Below are 19,482 nucleotides of genomic sequence, written 5' to 3'. Positions count from 1 at the left end.
GCCTGATCTTCTCTTTCCCGTGTCTCAGTTTCCCCTCTTCAGTTGCTAACGACTGGCTTTTCAGACTTGGTAGATACTCCTTCCCAAATGTGGGAGAGAGAGTAGGAGAGGGGTGTTCCCACGCTAGTCTGAGCAGCCAGCCCCCTACAAGCTCGAAATCTCGGCGAGAATAGCTTCCTGAGTTTGCTAGATGCCAAAGCCAACCTGGACCCTAGATCTCTGCAAAGGGGTGGGACAGGACAGAAAAAGGAGCAAGCAGCAGTGAGCTCTGGTTCCCCCGCAGAGCCCCCTCCTCCCACCTCGCGTCCTCGCAGCGCGTGACCGCGGCACTGCGGCTGCAGAGCCGCCATCCCCTGTCCGCGCTGGATTCCTGGGGTGTGAGGTGGGAAGCCGGAGATGCGGGTGGGTGCAGGACCAGATCTCCGTAGCCACGCGCGCCGCGGCACTGGGGGTGGGTGATGACGCCCTTGCTTTCTCCAACTCCTCTAGTTTTTTTTGTTTCCGGGAGTTTCCCCACCCGTGAGGGTGTCGCTGAGTCACCTTCTCGGAAGGCTCGGGTCAGGCTGTCCCGGGGCGGTGCAGAGCCAAGGCATATATTGAGGAGACGCGTGCGGAACCGCAGGTCCAGCCTGCGTTCCCTGGCCAGCTCGGGGACCCCTAAAATAGTGAGAAACTCGGTAGGGAACTCAGGAGTCCTCTGGGAGAGAAGCCACCTTCAAGGTGTGACCCAGTTCACTGCAACGCCTTGTTATCTGGTACCCTGCTCCTCCCGGACTCGCCCCTTCTGGACTGTAAGAAGGCGATGCAAAGAGAGAGGTGTGTGGGGTCGCGCGGGGGCCGGTGTGGGCGTGCGAGCCCTGCGCATCTGGGGCTGGATCATCACAGCTTCCTTCGGGGGTTTGGTGTCTGCTTTGGTCTTGCCTGGGTAGGTCACCAAGTCGGACTAGGCGGCTTCATTTTCTCAGTCTCCGCCAATAATCTTCCAGGAATTTAACTCGGGTTAGTTATGGACACCCTCAGGCCATTTGCCATGAAATATATATCACTTACACAACGACCCATGCGTCCTGTTTATCTCCACCGAAGGGCATACTCCCCGGCGCGTGTGCATCTTCACCCGGAGCTTGCCCGAGGGGTGGGGAGCGGGGAGACCACGCCCCCGTGCTTGCCCCTCCAATCCCGGTGAGAGCCCCCCAGTGCCCTGTCCACGCTGCTGGATTCTTCCAGTTGGTGAGGATCGTGGATCATCCGCTGCAGGCAGCTTCCCAGGCCTCGACAGTATTCCCTGGGGGGAAAGGCTCCAACTTTGGAGGTTGCTGAGGAGCCTTCCTCCTCCCGACTTCGTGCTCCAGCTAGAAGTCCCCAAACCGGTTTCAGCTTTCTCCCGGAAGGCATGACAAACTGCTTCGGGTTCGGTGGCTGAGTGGTCCAGCGGCTGCATCTGGAAGCTAAAAGTAAATCCATCACGGAGGAGCAGGGGAGCAAGAGAAGCTTGCGGGTGGCGGGGTGACCCGACCTGGCCCAGAGCTAGGACAGCAGGAAGGATCTGGGTGTGGAATTCTGACCAGGCTGGGGATAGGAGACGCCGAAGAGGCGCTGCCTCCCTACTGTGAGCAGCCGTTTCGAGGTGCAGCCCAGGGTCCTCAACGAGAGCGCAGAACCACGCGCACCCGAGGCACACTCGGATGCTGGGCGCGGGGATCTGGGCTGCGCCCTCACTTTCGCGATCTCTGGACGCGCTGCTTAAAGCTGTGCTCGGAACTCCACGCCTCGCTGATTTCCTCCAGCTTGTCCTCGACAGGGGTGCACAATCGTGTCCGGGTATCCAGCGCCCCCACTCCCAATCTGCGCGTGGCCGAGCCGTGGGCGGGTGGGGGACCAGGGCGGCGCGCAGCGCTGGTTCCACCCAGGAGAGCCCAAGGAAGGCGGGGCGTGGCCAGGCCGGCGCAGAGGCTCCGCGCCCTCCCCGCGCCGCGGCCAAGTTGAGCGAAAAGTTTGGGGCTGGAGGGGAGCGGTCCCTGGGAGTCGGTGCCAACCCGGTGCTTCGGTTGTCCCTCAGTCGCGAGGCTGAGCCCGAGAGGAGCTGCTTTCCGCCACCGGCCGCTAGAGGGACAGACTGGGTAGGGACGTCCCCCACAACCCCGCCCTCCCGCAGTTGGCGCTGCTTTCCTGGGCCCGCGAGGGAGACCGCCACATGCCAGCGGCCTCAGAGCACACTCGCGCTCGGGCAGGGCAGAAGGCAGCTGTGGGTCCACCCAGCTCGGGCTGGCTCTTGCGGGACCTGGGCACTGTTCTCACGATTGCGGCGCGCATCCCCTTTGGAGACTCGGAGACCGGGTGGCTTCGGAGTTCAGGCGGGGGACGCGGCGACTGGGCTAGCTGGGACGTGGTTCTTCGTCCAGAAGTGAGAGCCTCGCAATGCTGGTTCTGGGAAGTTTTCGCAACTGGACTCTCCACCAAACCCAAGGGGTGAAGAGCTGGCCCGACGAAGAGAGCCACGGGTCACTGACTCATGCGTCGGGCCGGAATCCAGAGTCCCCATGGAACGGAACGTTCGTGGGGTGGGAGCTCCGTCTGGAAAGCTAGATCCCGGACCCACGGGGCTCTGTGATTCCGTAGCATGCAGCTCCCTGTGCGAGGTCCAGGAGCTCTGGCTGGGCACCCTGCCCCACATGCTTAGAGCCCAGGCAGCGAACCCCACCGACACTGTCTCCTCCTGTCCCTCAGATCTGGCCGCCTCCGGGAATGACAGGGCCGCTCTCACAGCCCAGGGAGGCGGAGAGGGCGAGCCCCACAGTCAGTCGCCAGACACCCTCCTGGGCAACACCGATAAGGAGCCGAATACAGGAGTCGCCGTTACCCCTAGCACCGCCGGGACAGCACCGGTGGCCGCTGGTCAGCGGGAGTCCCGGAACCTGGCTATGGAACCAGGTTTGTGGGGTACCTGTCTGGGAAAGGCTAAAGGGATCCCTTTCCCCAAGGAATGATAGAGAAACATTTTGTCCCATGAGGCCAGAAGTCGTCTGGCCCTCAGCCAAGGAAAGAGGTATTGCAGTGTCCCTGGACAACCTGTGGGAGGCCGCTTCCTCTAGCAGGGCTGTTGGTCAGTTACCCAAATGTTGGGGTTCTCCACTCCTGTCATTCCAGCTCTCTTCCGCCTTCTAGCGGCTGGTTGTGGACATTGCCATTCTTTTTCTTTTTTGGTTTTTTTGGGACAGAGTTTTTGAGACAGAGTTCCTGGCCATCCTGGAACTCATTCTGTAGATCAGGCTGACCTCGAACTCAGAGAGTCTGACTCCTGAGTATTGGGTTTAAAGGTATGCACTACCACCGCCAGGCTCAGTTTTTGTTTTAAGTTTTGTTTTATTTTGTGTGTGTATGAGTGTTTTGATGTATGTATGTGTGCTTGGTGCTCTTGAAGGCCAGAAGAGGGCATAGGATCCCCTGGGACTGGAGTTTAGGACCATTGTGAATCACTCCACCCACCATCCAGGTGCTGGAACAATTAAGAGCAAGTGCTCTTAATTCCTGAGTCCCCCTTTCGCCCCGTCTGGTTTGTTTTTTGTAGCAGGCTGTCCTGGGGGACTGCTCCCACGGCCTTGCAGAGTGCTGGTGCTGCTGAACCCCCAGGGCGGCAGGGGCAAGGCTTTGCAGCTCTTCCAGACACTCGTGCAGCCCCTCCTGAAGGAGGCTGAGGTATCCTTCGAACTGATGCTCACTGGTGAGTACTGTCCCCCGGGGGTGAAGGGAGCATTTTCTGCCAGAAAACCAGCTTTGAGAGCATCAACTCTTCCCCCAGCACGGCAGAACCATGCCAGGGAGCTGGTGTGTGCGGAGGAGCTGGGTCACTGGGATGCCCTGGTGGTCATGTCCGGTGATGGTCTGATGCATGAGGTAAGGGCCGAGCTAGAGGATGGCCCAAAGGGTTCGGGATAGTGTTTCCTGGGCTGAGACCTCTCTGCTTTAACAGGTGGTGAACGGGCTCATGGAACGGCCTGACTGGGAGACTGCCATCCAGAAGCCCCTGTGTAGCCTCCCCGGAGGCTCTGGCAATGCACTGGCAGCTTCCTTGAACTACTATGCTGGGTGAGAGCTGAGGGTCTGAGTGGGCATCATGTCTCCTGCCACCAGGTTTTCCAAGTTCCCGTGGGAAGCCCCACTTTTTCTTCTGGAGCCTCAGCCTCAGTTTACTGGTCCTAAAGAGCCTCCATCTGCTGTCACTGGTTCCACTAACTCCCTGCTTTGCTGGCCCTCACTCCCCAAAAGGAGTAAAAAGAGGATGCCTGGGGGCACCTGCCCTGTCCCATCTGACCTTTCACCTTGCAGGTACAGGTACGAGCAGGTGACGAATGAAGACCTCCTGACCAACTGCACACGGCTCTTATGCCGCCGGCACCTGTCACCCATGAATCTGCTCTCACTCCACACTGCTTCTGGGCTGCAGCTCTATTCTGTGCTCAGCCTGGCCTGGGGCTTCGTGGCTGATGTGGACCTCGAGAGTGAGAAGTACAGGCGCTTGGGGGAGATTCGTTTCACGGTGGGAACCATCTTTCGCCTAGCAACCCTGCGAACCTACCAGGGTCAACTGGCCTACCTTCCTGTAGGAAACGCTGCCTCTAAGATACCTGCTTCTCCTGCACTGGCACAGAAGGGCCCGGTGGACACATACCTTGTTCCCCTGGAGGAGCCAGTGCCTTCTCACTGGACTGTGGTGCCAGAGCAGAATTTCGTTCTGGTGCTGGTACTGCTACACACCCACCTGAGCAGGGAGCTGTTTGCGGCACCCATGGGCCGCTGTGAGGCTGGTGTTATGCATCTGTTCTATGTGCGTGCAGGGGTGTCAAGGGCCATGCTGCTGCGCCTCTTCCTGGCCATGCAGAAGGGCAAGCATATGGAGTATGAATGCCCATACCTGGTGCACGTGCCCGTGGTTGCCTTCCGCCTGGAGCCCAAGAACCAGAGGGGCGTGTTTTCTGTGGATGGAGAGTTGATGGCATGTGAAGCTGTGCAGGGCCAAGTGCACCCCAACTATTTTTGGATGGTTTGTGGCAGCCGAGATGCCCCATCCAGCTGGGAGCCCTAGCAGAGGCCACCTCCAGAAGAATGTTAGGATTCCCTGGCTCTCTGTGCCTTTGTCTATGTCTACACTGAGATGGGACCTTCCCTGCCTCCATCCCCTGGTATGGCAGTGTATGCAAAGCTCATATGGAGGTGGTGGGGACCAAGTAGAGGAAGCAGGAAGGTGGGGCTGCTTTGGAAAGAAAGGCTCTACCCTCTAAATGCTAGAATGAAACACTAGGCAGGAGCCCGCTGGCTGGGCAGTTGCATATGGAAGGCACTCCCCGTTGCTCTTGGGGCCCTTCCCTGAGAATCAAATCCAAATAAAGTGACTTTTTCAACCTGTTGATCCTGTCCTAGGGATTGGGCAGAGAATGTGGTCTTACACTGGCAAGGGCTACGGAATTGTACTGGGGATTGAACCCAGGGTCTCTGGCATGCCATATAAGCACACTATTCAGTTATACCCCCAAGGCACAGTCATGCTGGTGCTGGGCACATCAACTCCTGATAATCAGACGCCCTTCAGCTGCAGAGGCCCTCAGAGCCTGGCCAGCTGCCCCACCCCACACATAAGACTGAGGCTCTGTGCTCCACCTCTGACCTCAAATACAGCAGGCACCCTGAGTGGATGCAGCAGGGAATCGTTCCCGAGTTAGTTAGAAGCCCCAGAGACTGGCAAGCAGATTCGGATCCTGTTGAAAGTGGGCGATTACCTGGGCCTGCTTACTAGGCACTGTCAAAGCTGGACCCTCCTGCCAGCCATTTCGTACAATTCTGCCCTAATTTCAAGTGGTCTTGGTAAGTGCTAGAGCATATAATGGGCGGGAGTGGGGGCATTCCATCCATGTGGCTTCAGGGAAGCCATCACCCATGCTGGATGGACTTTCTAGTGTGGCTGCTTTGGACCCCTCTATACTCCTGCAACTAACCCCTTGTCCATGCTCTGCAACTAAGCCCAGAAAGCTCATTGGCTCCCCAGGGGAGCTTTGGTGGACCTGAACTTTGTTGTTGGGACCTTATGAGGGGAAGACTTGCTAATCTCTCTCCAGGGAAGGGGTTCTGACAGATTTCAAACAAAAATGACAGGCAGCAGTTCCTTTAAAAAAAAAAAAAAATTGGGTTACACTCATGACACCTCCAGGCTCACCCAAGGCACCTCAGCCCTTCCAACTCTTCCTTAACAGTTCTAGGCAGGAAGAGAAGAAAGGCCAGGAAAACAGTGAATGCTCCCCAGACCGGCAACCATTCTAGCTTGGAGCCCAGATACTCAGGCACACTGGCGTCCACGACCCAGTGTTGAGAGCCGACTACCCTCCGGATACTCACTGCCAACCCCTCCAGACCCCAGGCCTGGAGAGGAAGGCCCACTGCTACAGACTACCTCGGGGAAATGGTGTGGAAGGGTGGGCCCTGGCACACAGAAGGCAACAGAGCCCAAATGAACGGCAGAGGCAGGTTTAATGGTGTCACTTTGTCTTGTTAATGAGCCAGCCCCCCCAAAAAATGCAAGTAAAAAAAAAAGTTTAATCACACAGCACTTTATACAGATATTATAAGCAGTAGGCATTCACATCTCCACATGAATGATGCCCTGGGATGCACAGCCCCACCAGGCACTCATGATGTCCGCAAGGTAGCGACGGGTCCCCGGTGAGTGTTCCCGTTTCCGGCTCTGTCCTTCCCAAGGCTCTGATGCCCGGCGGCGGCCCTCGCACAGCACAGGCGTGGAGCCCACTTAAGGCTGACAAGACGCATCATGCTTTGGCTTTTTTTTTTTGTCTGTTTTGTCTTTTGTCTTTTTTTCTAGTAAGAGTTAGTATCGTTGCTTTTGAGATTTATTTTCCCAACCTTAAATATTACATACATACACTGGAAATGACACAGCCGCAATGTGCTCAACAGCATCCTCTGATCTGGAGCTTCACATTATCAAAAGCTTAGAAACTTGTAAACCTCTGCGCCTGTGGGGGTGGGGTGGAGCTCCCGCTGGCATCCAGCCTCCCTCCCTCCGAGTTGCAGAGTCTATAAGCCAAGGCTGACAGGAGCCACTGGATGGGGAGAGGCCTGTGTTGCTGGCCTGGTTTGTGCAGATGCTCCTGTGGCCTCAGTAGGGACAAAATGAGGCTGGCTGGAGCAGATGTCAGTACAGCCCACACAGGCAGGTCTGGGCAGAACTGCCAGTGTCGCTGCCAGCTTGGACTGGAGAGCAAGGCACCTACAGCCATTTCTTTCCCAGCAGCACCCTGTCCTTACTCCATGTTCATGTGGGGGTTACCAGCTCCCTTGGTGTCACTGAACCTTAGCTTAGTCCCAGCCTCTCTTAGAGAGTAAGTTCAACAGGTCTAAGGGCTATAGCGCACTGACAGGCCACAGCGGCCACAGCAGCCACAGCTCCAAGAGATGGAGGTATGGGGAACTAGAGGACCCAGTGTGGCAGCAGGAGGATCTGGGGTTTGGGGAGGCCACAGCCAAGCTGAGGAGGAAAGGGACCAGGAGCATTGCAGGAGCAGCCGCACTTCATGCAAGGCACGTCCACCCTCCTGCCGTCTGCAGGTTCCTCAACACCCCACCTCTGACCTGAGAAGGGACAGCTAGGGAACAAGTGCCAGGACATTCTGCCTGGGGCAACAAAAGGGACATCAGTGGAGTTCCCAGTGCCTCAGGGACCTGCCTTTGAAACATCACTGAGGGATAGAACGCAGCATCTCGGGACACTTCTTGCACTTCATCAAACTTGCCGCAGGGAGGAGAGGGCTGTGGAAGGCTCCAACTGGGGAGAGGAAGGGGCAGGAGAGGGGCAAAATCTCAGGAAGGGAGGGAGGGAGCAGGCAGCGGCTGGCCTCTCCCACCATGACACTCCTTTTTCAAGCCCTGGAAGCTACTTGTCCTCTGTGCTCTCGGGCATGCCTGCCTCGAGCAGGGCAGCACGGAACTGTGTCAGGACCCCTCGGATGCTCTTGATGAAGCCCTTGGAAAGCGGGAAGAGGGGGAAGCCGATGTCAGGGTAGCCGCTCTTCTCAGGCAGGAAGCTGCGGTAGCTCTTCCTCCTCCTCTTTGGTCTAACGCTGGGCGGTGCTGCTGCATCAGGGGCTGTCTCAGTCTGCTCTGTGTGGTCCCTGCTGGCTGAGGCCGGGCCCTGGGCACCACTCTCGGAGTCTGAGCCCTGGGAGGCCTCCCCAGGGGCCATCCCTACATCCTCAGGCTCTTCTCGGCCAGAGTCTGAGAGTTCAGCTGCAGCCAGGGGCTCCAGAGAGCTGCTGCTGTCTTTAGGGACTCCGTTGGGCAGTGCCTGGGCCCTCTCTAGCATGGCATGGGTTTCCAACCAGGACTCAATGCGGCTCACCAGACGCCAGCCACCCACACTGAAGTGCTGCCGGATCTCCTGCTCGAAGACCTCAGGAGGCCGTCGCACCAACTGGGTCATGGACTGCACCACCCGGATCAACGCCATCTCATTGTAGCAGCGACTGTTCTCGTAGCCTTCCTGCAGGCCCCGGTCACTATCAAAGCCAGCTTCGTTGTAGTATGGCTCATTTACCAGGATCAGACCTGCCAGAAAAAGTCCCTCAGTAAGTCACGAAGGCGGGCTTGGGAATAGCCTGTCAGTGTGCCTGCCAGCCCATCATTGTACCTTGGATGGAAATGAGCACCTGGAGAAGACTGGATTTGCTCGTCCACCTCTCTGTCCCCTGAAACACAAATTGAACCTTCAGGTCTGTCCCAGATGGACACCAGCCCCACTGTGCCACCGTCTCCACTGGGGCCCATCCTCACCTTTCCAATCCAGGTACCCAGGAGGCTGACGCACACCTTCCCATTGTCATAGAGGTTGGGGTTCAGGCGGCCACTGCACTGGGAGAGGTAGCAAAAGTGGGGGGGCACCGCTGGGTAGATGTTGGGAAGCTGGATGTCAAACAGGTAGAGGCCATCTTCATAGGGAGTCCGAGTGGGGCCCTTGATTAGTGCTGAGAAGAGGTCCTGAAAGGGAACATGGGATTATAACATGAACTGCTAAATGGTCTTATTAATTAAAAAAAAAAAACTCGGACCAGATATTGGGGTAAAAGCTGAAAGATCAGAGAGACAAAGGAACAAGCCACTGCCACGTCTCACCTCACCAACTCCACAAATCCTCGGACTGAAATTGATATAGAAATGATAAGATAAAAAGGTAGATTACCGAATCTACTCTGAAAAAAAAAAATACAGAAATAGTAGGAGGCCGGGCGGTGGTGGCACACACCTTTAATCCCGGCACTCAGGAGGCAGAACCAGGTGGATCTCTGAGTTCGAGCCCCCCCCCCCACAAAAGAAATGATAGGATAAAAGGTAAAAGGGTAGATTATTGAATCTACTCTGAAAAAAGGAAAATACGGATGTGATAAGAAAAAAAGTAGACTATTGAATCTACTTTTAAAAAGCAACTACTAGAGTTGTTTTTTTTTTTTTTTTTTCCAGACAGGGTTTCTCTGTGTAGCTTTTGTGCCTGTCCTGGATCTCGTTCTGTAGTCCAGGCTGGCCTTGAATTACAGAGATCTGCCTGGTTCTGCCTCCCGAGTGCTGGGATTAAAGGCGTGTGCCACCACTACCCAGCGCCAACTACTAGTTTTAAATATTTTACATTGGACTGGATTTTTGCATACTGTATACAAATTTTGTATATTGATACAAATTTGAGATTAATTTTGTTAGAACATATTGTACATATGTTTCTACTCTTGTTCAAGGTATTGTACCCTATACAGCTCATTTAACAATGCAATGCAAATTGCTAGTCCTTGAAAGTTGTTATTATTACCAACTATTTAGGATATAAAGAAATGCAGGTTAGCAGTTAGTCACCTATTACAATGGAACTTGTCAGGTTAGGTATGTCTCCAAGGTCAAACAGAGATATATGTTAGATAAACAGGCCATCTTCAAATACTTCAGAGATCTATAGAATATGGCATTTAAGATGTTTTAATAACATAAATTCTTTTTTTTTTTTTTTTTTTAATGACCATGAGACATGTCTACATCTGGCAGCACCAATCTACTTCAGAGAAGATGATGGGCATCGAAGAAACTCTATGTGGAGTTTACTTTCTTTGTGGCAAGCTAGCCACTGGGCAGGAAAATGCCCTTGCCTCAACTGCTAACAGTATGCTGTCCAAATGGACAAGCAGGACACAAAAGAAAGGACTGCCAAACTCTGCCAAGACAAGGTAGGACAGCCCTTCAGAAAATCCTGCTTCACAGATGAGTCTGTCAGATACGCTGTATGCTGAAGATGGATGCCCCAACATTGCAGAGGAACCTTGGGTGACTGTCCAGGCAGCCAGCTGTTTCTGTCATTTCTCATATTTTTTTTGGTAAGTTGATTGTGTGCACTTCCTGCTTTCTTAGGTAATATTATTTCCTTCTTGGGTCTCTGAGGGAGTTGAAGACTAGATAATTTATATAGTTTTCCTTGTTAACAAATTCAGAAAAGAAATTCACTAACCAGTGTATAAGTTTGTATAAGTTTGAAAGACATTAAAAGATAGTTTTCAGTAGGTAATATAAGTTAGGATAGAAAGTGAATTAGGTACAACTTTTGGATTCACCAAAAAAGGACAGATAATGGAGTATTTTCTCTGAATTTGTTAAATGTCTATGGATTGGACATTGTTAATGTAATTCTTGACTATGTATATTATATATACTTATTGCATATAGCTTTTCTTATATTAGTTATAGCCTTCTGCCAGGGTACTAGAGTGGAGCAGAGAGTAGCTGGGAAAATAAGGAGAAGGAAGAGCCCCTCCACAGGCTCTGAGGGACCCTGGGGAGATGTCTTGCAGACATGGGGGAAAAAAGCATCAATAAAACAAAAAGTAGGTGCTTTTTTCACAGTCCCTCCGCAGAGCTGCACCAAGCTGGAACTCTCTGAAAGAATTTCCCTAAGTGCAACAGGTGCCTCCAGCCCTTGAGAAGCTGAGTCAGGACCACCACGAGTTCCTGGCATGAGTCAAAGGGCAGCTGCATGTGATGACAGACCGCACAGAGAATCACACGTGGCGGTGACACCATGGGACAGTGCTGTTTCAGACAAGGTCCTCTGAAAGGAACCCCCTGAGAGGGAGGAAAGGCCTCTGGTTTGGGGGCTCAGGAAAGGTATGCAAAAAAAGGTAGCCAAGCTACCTCTTAGGCTCCAATCTTACATGGATCCAAAGCTACTTTTGTTGAGACAGGTTGTCCTGGATCTCGCGCTGTAGACCAGGCTGGTCTGGACTCAAGAGATCCGCCTACCTCTGCCTCCCGATGCTGGGATTAAAGGTGTGTGCCACCACCGCCTGGCTACTTTCTAGAGGAAGGACCACCTGGCCCCCTGTGGGTGCTGCTACACCTTAGTCCCCAATGGTCCCCAAGTTCCCAGCAGCCCACTTGCCATCCTGTCCTCGAATGTCTTGACCATGATGCCGTCAGGCAGGGAGGTGGCCAGCAGAGCCATCTCCTTTCGTACTGTGCTGAAGAACTTCTTGGCTTCCGGAGGCTGGAACTCAATCTTCTTGAAAGAGTGGTTTGCTGCGAGGAGAGAACAGTCAGGCCCTGACCCAGGCCCTGACCCGAAGCCCCGTCAGCTCCAAACCCACACTGCCCTGGGAGTATGACCTGGACAGTTGCTGCCTGAGAGATTCCAGATGGTGAAGGAGCCCAGGTGCCTCCCACTACTATCCCCTAGGGCAGGGGAGGGGGCAGGGGCAGTGGGAAGGGAGGATAAGCCACTTGGCCTCCAGGTGTGTTTGTAGAAAAAGGAATTCTGGGGAGGATGAGGAAGGACGACAGCTATTCAGGCTGACTCACAGGGTGCAAACTCCAGCACAGAGAACACCTCGCCCTTGGCACTGGTGAAGGTGACACCAGGTTTTCCACCACACTGTTGACAGAGCACAGGAGTCTCACTGGGCCACTCGGCCTTCACTGGTGACTGTGCCTCGGTTTTGTCTTCCTTGCGTTCTGTGTCGGGCACCGCCTCCATCTTCTCCTCCTCAGCGATGGCCACATTGTCTAGGGTCTTCTTGAGGTTCTCCTGTAGCTTCTTGATGTCATCCAGAAACTTCTTCTCCCGGGTCGGCTTCTCAGGCTCCACCGTGGGTGAGGTGGGGGACCCTGTGAGCAGCTGCTCCACAGTCATGTTCTTGAGGCTCTCCAGGATCTTGATGGCCTCTTTCAGCTCCCGGAAACTCTTGGGAGGCCCATCCTTGCCAGCTTTCTCCATTAGCCCTGCCACAGGGGCAGCCATGGCCACGGCTCCCTGGATGGCAGCTGTGGCTGCCTCTTCACTGATTACCACCCCCTTGTCCTCCTCAGGGGCAGCCAGCTGCTCTGTGGGTAGGATGGCCAGGTCTTCTATCTTGGGGTGCTCGTCATCTACCAGCCCATTGTCTGTCTCCCAGCTGTCACTGTCATCTTCCCACTCATCGGAAGACGCTCCACTGGTGCTGCCTTCTACCGAATCGTAGTCTGACTCCTCGATCTCGGACTCGATGTTGTATAAGTGCTGGGGGCAGAAGACGGCAATTCAGACACAACTCTGGCCCTTCTCCTTCCTGTGGACGACTCACTGGGGCGGCCTCAGTGAGCCCTTCCCCTCTTTTCTGCTCTCAACTCTGCATCTGAAGCCCTGTCCATGCTACAAGATTCCAGTTCTCTGCCGGGGCCCTTTGCCTACCTGCTAATCCCAAGCTGTACACGAAGCCCAGTTAATGCATGTACCACCTTCCCTCAGGCTCTGGGCAACGAGGGGCACAAGGAAACCTCAGCAAAGCCTGCCCACCTGCAGGACTCAGGCCAGGTGCTAGGGTGGACGGTCCTTGTGGGCCGCACTAGGAGAGGTGGGTAACCTTACTGGCAGGCAAAGCAGGTGCACTAGAGTTGGTCACACTGTGCCCTGCGCTCCCCTAGAACAGCTGACAAGGAGAGGGACAAACCATTCTCTGCCTCCTTGGCCCGCCCTCTTGTGTGTACCAGGAAAGGAAAGTTGGACTGTGTATGGAGTCAGCTGAACTGGGGCCAGCCTTGTCCTACTCTTCCTTTTCTGTCAACAGTGATCCTAGAAACAGTGGCAGGAAATACCCTGCACAGCTCAACACGGTGGTATGTGAGGAGTCTAGAGCAATCCAGAAGTGTGGGAACCTCACACCTGCGGGATCCAGTTCTTGGAGCCTAATGTGTGAAGGCTAGAGAGCCACCTTCAGGGGCAGCAAGCAGCCTGGGAGAGGCCAGGGCAATCCACGGCCGGTGGGTCAGGCTTTCGCCAGCCTTACCTGTGGCAGGATGATGGTTTTTGAGTTGTCAGCCCACACCACTTCCACCTTGCTACTGACGTCCACTCGGGCCACCTGGCCCACTGATGGCTGAAGGACAAGGGGACAGAGTCAAATGGGTGACAAGGGATGAAGCTCCCAGGCTCCCCATCCATGGCACCCATTCCCTAGCCTGGCAGCAAATACTAAGTGGTCTTTCCAAGTCTGCAGCAACTCTCTCTCCACAAGCACTGTTCTTGCCTCCCTGGCTTTGGACTCTTCCCAGCGTGGGTATTGTGCCTTCAGTGGGTATTATGCCTTCAGAGTTTGTTTCGGCCCTCTGTCTAGAATCTGTCTTGACCTCTTCCAACATCCCCACCTTTTGCTTCAGATCTAGCTCAAGTTCCACTTCCAAACCTGCCTAGACTCTGCTGCTGTTGACTGTGTGTGTGATCGTGCTCACAGCTGCAACGGACTGTGACTCCTCTAGGGAATGACTTGCAGGGCCCAAGAAGCCCAAGGCCTGCAGGTGCCCGGGCTGCCTGTCTCTGATGCAGGCCATGCCAACCATCCTGGGACCAGAGTTGTAAAACTTTCAGGTCTTAGTGCCTGAAGCCACCTGGTGGCAGTGTCAGGGACTGCAGGCACTGCCCAGAGCATGAACTTGGAGAGTATACCTACCTCATCCTCCTTGGGCAGAGCCCCATCCTCAGTGTTACCAATGCGGATGACAATATCAGTTGTGCGGAAGCGAAAGTCAGGGTGGTCAGCAATGTCGTAGACACTCACATCCTCCTCTTCTCCAATGAGCTGTGGAATAAGCCAGGCTGGCATGAGCCAGGGCCTCACCCCTTTCCCCGGAGCCCACCCAACGGAGGCAGGACAGTAGACTCACCTCCACGTCATCCCCACTAGGCCGCAGTTTGAACCACTTCACCATGCAGGTACGGCCAACATGGTCTCCGGACTGCACCACACCATAGACAGCAGGGTCTGGGCAGCTCTGGACTAGGGAAACCAGAAGGGACGTGACTGCCTGAAAAGCCCTGGGATGCCTGCCTGCAACCATACTTCAAACCACAAAGGCTCCCCTGGCCTGTTAAAGAGAGGACTTCAAAAAGTACTCAGAGGCCCCAAGTCCTATCCCCACTGGCCCCTGGCCTTGTCTAGAGTGTCCCATTGGCCACCGTGAGGCTTAGCACTACCTCGCTTGTCCACCACAAAGTCTCCGGGGCAGAATTCGTTGTTGTCCAGGTGGTGTACCGGGAAGAGGTCATTGGAACGGATGTTGCATTCCACAGAGCCGTCCTGCCACATCACATCAGCTGAGGTCATCGTAGTCACCACCTCCACAGCCACCCTGCAGTGCAGGCCCATGAGAAGGTGACCTTCCATCCCTTCCAGGCCTGAGTCTCAAGTGGGCAGGGTAAGAGTCTAGTGTGTGTAAAGCTCACCTGTGCCCCAAGCGTGATACATTCTCTGGGGCCAGTACATTAAGTCCCACAAAGCCACCATCCTACACCACTCTTCTCCTGTTTACCACGGCTTACCCTGGCCACCACCCCCTGGGGATGGGAGCACCATGAGCTCTTACAAGGCACACAGAGCTACCGAGTACATATGTGAGCCCTGAGATTGGCTCTTCCCTGGGCCCTGCCTAGGCACTGCAGGATGAGGAACACTCAGAATTACCTGTCTCCAGGCTTGAAGTCACGGGTAATCTTATTCTTCTTTCTCTTGTGTTTTCGCTTCAAGTTTTTGATGGACAAGGGAATACTCTTTTTACGACCAGTGCCACTGCCGCTCTGGGAGGAGGTTGTCGAGCTGGCAGAGGAGGTCACTGAGCTGGTGTCATCTGTGTCGTCAGCAGCCTCGTCGTCGGCATCCTGCTCTGCTGAGTGCAGCCCGTCATCTGTGCCCTCCTTCAACAGGAAGGGGGGCAACGGCTCGCCCATCTCCTGAGGCTCCTCTGGGCCCTCGTCCTGCATCTCCACTGGGCTGGCGGATCCATCAGGCTGCTCCTCGGGGCTAGTAGACCCTACTTCACTCTTGGCTCTGGCTTCCCCTTTCTTGTCTGGGTCCTCCATGGAATGATCCCTAGGGCACTGGGTATCTGGGGCACAGGACATGATCCTCACAACCTGTTTCTTCAACAGGCGCTTCACCTGTGAGAGCAGAGCAGAGGAGAGGGAGTTGTGGAGTGAGGCAGGTAAGGGCCCACCCTGGCCCTGTCTTGGGGAGTAGAGCTACAAACACCTAAGTGGTCAGCAAGGGTCCTCATGGCTGCCCCCCAAGGCCTAGAGCCCAGACCCACCTTGCTGGCTGTGGAAATGGCTCATGGCCAGTTCCATGAGTGCCCACACCCACCCACCTCAAGGACATACCTTCTTGGCCATAGAGCCCTCCCCCTGGGCGCAGTTTTTTTCTGGACATTCCCAGGCAATCTTGGCCGGCTCTACCTTGGCTGGGAAGACATATAGACAGCGCTCCCCAAGCTGCCGCTGAGCATGGTCAAAGCATCCGAGACGCTTCACCCTGAAGAGAAAAAAATGGGAGCTTGGATGGACTTCTGAAAGGCCGGTGGGATGCTTGGCCCTCTCATGCATTATGGCCCAACCAAGACATGCCCAGGATGAGTCCCTGGGGTTTTTGGGGTACGGGCATGCTCACCTGCCTAGGTTTTCCTGAGTGATGACAGAAGGTGGGGGGCTAACGCTGTCGGTGCCCCCAGGGCAGAAACTCTTGGTAATCCACGTGACTTTCAACTCCACAACCTGAACCTGGGGACAGTTGAGTGGGACAGGGGTGTGGTCAGAGGTGGACTTTCAAGGTCTCTAGCAGCACACAGATACACTGTGGCCACCCACGAGTTAGGAGCTGAGATCCCTCCACTCTCCCTGAGCACTGCAAGGGGAGGGATGTCTGCCAGTCAGTCCCCACGACTAGAACCTGGGCTGCCCACGCTCCAATCCCTTTCAGGTCAGCAAGGTTTGGGTCCTGGGGAGCAGGTTGGAGGGAAGCAGCTTAGCCCCAGGGCCTAAAGCTTATGACTCAGCCCTCACCCCACCAATTGGGCCCTTACCTCCTCCACCACCACACGGAACTTGCTCTTGGTGCTGAGTACAGGCTTGACCCCTGAGAGCCACTGGACACTGGAGAAGATCTTAGCAGGGCCAATAAGCACTTGGCCTGGGTAGAAGCCATAGGAGTCATCAAAGAAGAGACCCTGAAGGGTTGGGAGCAGAGGAAAATGCATTTGAGTAGGCCTCCTTGGCCAGTGGTGCTCTGTGCTTGTCTTGCAGGAGGACCCCACATGACATGGCCTTCCTGAAGCTCCCTGAAGCACAGTCTACAGAGGATATACTTTCCAAGCCTGGTACAAACTGGGGACCCAGGAATCATACACTAGAGAGCAGTGGCACACACACCTGTATAATCACACACCCGTAGTACAAACTACCTCCATGTGCTCGTCTGCTGGCACATCCTGCTGGCCTAAGTGACTGTGTGCTGAAGGCTGAGAGAAAAGAGCCACAACAACATGGCGGCACACCTGCAGTCCTAGCACTCAGGAGGGGAATTTGTGCTGGAGGTTAGCCTGAGCTACAGAACAAGACTGTCTCAAAAACCAGGGGCTGGAGTGGTTAAGAGTACTGGCTGCTCTTACAGAGGACCCACGTTTGGTTCCCAAAACCAAACTTGTGGCTCACAATCACCTCTAATTCCAATCCCAGGGGATCTGACACCTCTTCTTGCCTCCACACACTCCTACAAACACATTCGCTTTCTGATTCTCTCATAAAATAAGTCTTAAAACACACCCCCAGCCCATCCCCTGCCCAGTCAACCATCCAAATAAAATAACTAACACAACTCAAATACAGTGCTAGTATTTGCTCTCGGCCCCTGCCCAGGCCTCCAGCTGCTCTGGTGCACACTGGCCTCTTGCCTAGCCTCGCACAGTTCTCATGCCTAAGCAGGTGAGGAACAGAGCATATGTACCGAGTCGCTGACATGTGGACAGACATCATAGAGTTTGGCGCCATCTTCTGTATTCATGGAGCACCTGAAACAGAGGACAGAGGCTTGGTCTCCACCAGGGCACAGTATGCACCAACCCCAGGGACCAGAGGCACCTACAACACACCATTTATCTTCCACCTACAGCTCAGCTCAGCCCAGCCCCACTTCAATGCCTGCCATCATTAACACACGCAGAACAGAGCACCAACCCTCAGAGACACTTAGATGAAGACACACTACTAAGCTCAGATAGTCCCACACCTGAGCTGTAGCAGGAAACCACAGAGTCACTGTCCTGGACCACCTGAGCCCACAGCTCCTGGAGAAACTCCCACGCACCACTCTGGAGCAGGCAGCCATCCCCAAGCCGATACCTACCTGGCACCGTTAGACAACTTGAGGATGATCTGGTTCTTCAAGTCATAGACCTTTCCTAGCCAGCAGTCATAGGCGATGTAGTCTCCATACATGAAGGGCTGCAGACCAAGGACACAGGGCAGTGAGCAAGAGCACAGGGCCTGGGATTTTCTGGAATTTTCTTTACTGTGCTAAGGTGTAGAAGGAAGGTTCTAGACAATTTATTTACACTGCATCCCAAGCTCCTTTCCAGCGAGTGGGTAGCAGTAGTGTGTGGACTGCCTAGGAGGTGGAAGTATCCCACAGTGGCAAAGGAGACAAAGCAAAGCTGGGGGGGTGGGCGTGGTTGGGAGGCGGGCTTTGTGGACAGGGAGAGCCTTGAATAAAAAGGTCAGTTCACCATGGACACTGAGGCAGTGCTTCACTGCTGAAAAGTGTTCAGCAAACAGAAGCCAGACAGACCAAAGAGCTTCCTAGTTTGGGACAATTAAAGCAAATTATGTGATGAGGGAACTGTACTATAAGCCGCAAAATAAAACAGAACTGGAGTGTATACTCATATAAAAATGATAAGGGAACAAACAGGGCAGCAGGCACAGCTCTTCCACACAGAAGAGCTGCCAATCAACACAAATGAGGAACGACGACCTCGGGTCACCATGTGTGACTGTCAGAGTGGTGGCCCACTTAGGTGGCAACATGCCCAAGGATATGGCTTTCAGATGACTATCTGGCAAGGATGCTATCTGTGGCCTATTTCTCTATGGATATAATTACTCACAAGGGTAATATAAGGGTGATGTAAGAGGACTTTTGTTTTTTACAGTGGAGTGCTGTGCAGACCAACCAGACCTGAGTGCTGAGCGAGCCCCCAGTGGCAGTGTAGCTACTGGACATAAAGCCCGGGGGCAGCTGGACAGGGCAACAGGCATTCTGGTAGTGAGTTTGCATGTGCTGTTCAAGGTGAGGGTCACAGTACCAGAAGCATCACTGTCCAGGATGGAAGAGAAGACAGACTGGGGAGGATCCCAGGTAGAAAAGAAAAGGAAGAACTAACAAGCAAATGCCAGGGGTCTTCCTGAACGTGCTCAGGGCCCAGACGGAAAGGACACTGTTGGGATGACTGAACAGTCAGAGGCTTAGGCAGAAAGGTGGTGTCGTTGACCCCTTGTCCAGTGAGCAGGGGTGCTGGGAGGGGGGGCTGTACATGTAGCTTTCTTCCTAATGATTCAGGAGACAAAAGGCTAGAGGGAGGTGCTGGATGGAGATGACCAGAGTAAGTGGGAGGGAGGGGTTAACGGCTGTAGACATTGGAGAAGTAGGCACACGAACATAGCACTTTTGGGTAAGACTAAAGTCATTTACAAAAATAAATGATTAAAAAGAAACCTGTTTTGTTGTTATTTATCTTTATGTGTATGAAAACTTCACTGCATGTGTGTTTATGTGTGCCACGAGTGTGCCTGGTGCTCTCAGGGGTCAAAGAATTGAATTCTCTGGAACTATAGGTACTTAACAAGAACAAGTACTCTTACCTGATGAGCCATCTCTCCAGCCCTCTTGTTTTAAAAGTTAAGATGGAACTGGATAGACGGCTCAGCAGTTAAGAGCACTGGCTGCTCTTGCTGAGGACCTGGGTTCTATTCCCAGCACCCACATGGCAGCTCACAACCATCTGTAACTCCAGCTCCAGGGAATCCAACTCGTTCTGATACCAGATATATAAGTGGTACACAGACCACACGCAGGCAAAACAGTCTTACACATTCAG

At 54.2% G+C, this 19,482-nt stretch overlaps 2 protein-coding genes across 4 annotated transcripts in view; one reads left to right on the top strand and one right to left on the bottom strand.

Moving 5' to 3' along the window:
- Positions 1-337: 337 nt before the first annotated feature.
- On the top strand, positions 338-5,405 carry Sphk1 (sphingosine kinase 1). 2 transcript variants are annotated; one of them, XM_052758374.1, is made up of 6 exons: positions 338-816; positions 2,728-2,931; positions 3,569-3,721; positions 3,800-3,894; positions 3,971-4,086; positions 4,333-5,405. In XM_052758374.1, exons 1-6 carry the CDS (start codon positions 459-461, stop codon positions 5,081-5,083), a joined length of 1,677 nt encoding a protein of 558 aa, XP_052614334.1. In that variant the 5' UTR covers positions 338-458; the 3' UTR covers positions 5,084-5,405. The 2 variants fall into 2 exon arrangements, with proteins under 2 accessions (XP_052614334.1, XP_052614333.1); XM_052758373.1 differs by having other exon boundaries at positions 4,327-5,405.
- A 1,095-nt stretch (positions 5,406-6,500) lies between these two features.
- Positions 6,501-19,482, bottom strand: part of Ube2o (ubiquitin conjugating enzyme E2 O) — a 47,822-nt gene continuing 34,840 nt past the window's right edge. Inside the window, exons 4-18 of one of the 2 annotated variants that reach the window (XM_052756098.1) lie at positions 17,733-17,830; positions 17,334-17,397; positions 16,414-16,557; positions 16,002-16,111; positions 15,716-15,866; positions 15,024-15,496; positions 14,537-14,691; positions 14,227-14,339; positions 14,013-14,141; positions 13,353-13,442; positions 11,890-12,586; positions 11,474-11,610; positions 8,836-9,039; positions 8,693-8,750; positions 6,501-8,610 (exon numbers count right to left, since the gene is read on the bottom strand). In XM_052756098.1, coding sequence (XP_052612058.1) covers positions 7,940-8,610; positions 8,693-8,750; positions 8,836-9,039; positions 11,474-11,610; positions 11,890-12,586; positions 13,353-13,442; positions 14,013-14,141; positions 14,227-14,339; positions 14,537-14,691; positions 15,024-15,496; positions 15,716-15,866; positions 16,002-16,111; positions 16,414-16,557; positions 17,334-17,397; positions 17,733-17,830 — 3,294 coding nt within the window. In that variant the 3' untranslated portion in view covers positions 6,501-7,939. The remainder of the gene's footprint in view (positions 8,611-8,692; positions 8,751-8,835; positions 9,040-11,473; positions 11,611-11,889; positions 12,587-13,352; positions 13,443-14,012; positions 14,142-14,226; positions 14,340-14,536; positions 14,692-15,023; positions 15,497-15,715; positions 15,867-16,001; positions 16,112-16,413; positions 16,558-17,333; positions 17,398-17,732; positions 17,831-19,482) is intronic. The other variant, XM_052756099.1, reaches the window with a different exon arrangement.

The sequence above is a fragment of the Peromyscus californicus genome, unplaced genomic scaffold, assembly GCF_007827085.1.
Source record: "Peromyscus californicus insignis strain IS unplaced genomic scaffold, ASM782708v3 Scaffold_3__1_contigs__length_106647218, whole genome shotgun sequence".
Lineage (NCBI taxonomy): Eukaryota > Metazoa > Chordata > Mammalia > Rodentia > Cricetidae > Peromyscus > Peromyscus californicus.
This window is presented reverse-complemented; position numbering and strand designations above follow the sequence as displayed.

What these genes read in the sequence shown, in the direction of transcription:
- Sphk1 (XM_052758373.1), top strand. Translation starts at nt 459, where the DNA reads ATGACGCCCTTGCTTTCTCCAACTCCTCTAGTTTTTTTTGTTTCCGGG. An exon ending in GAACCTGGCTATGGAACCAG is followed by an intron (nt 2,932 to 3,568) that starts GTTTGTGGGGTA and finishes TGTTTTTTGTAG; the next exon opens with CAGGCTGTCCTGGGGGACTG. An exon ending in CTTCGAACTGATGCTCACTG is followed by an intron (nt 3,722 to 3,799) that starts GTGAGTACTGTC and finishes CTCTTCCCCCAG; the next exon opens with CACGGCAGAACCATGCCAGG.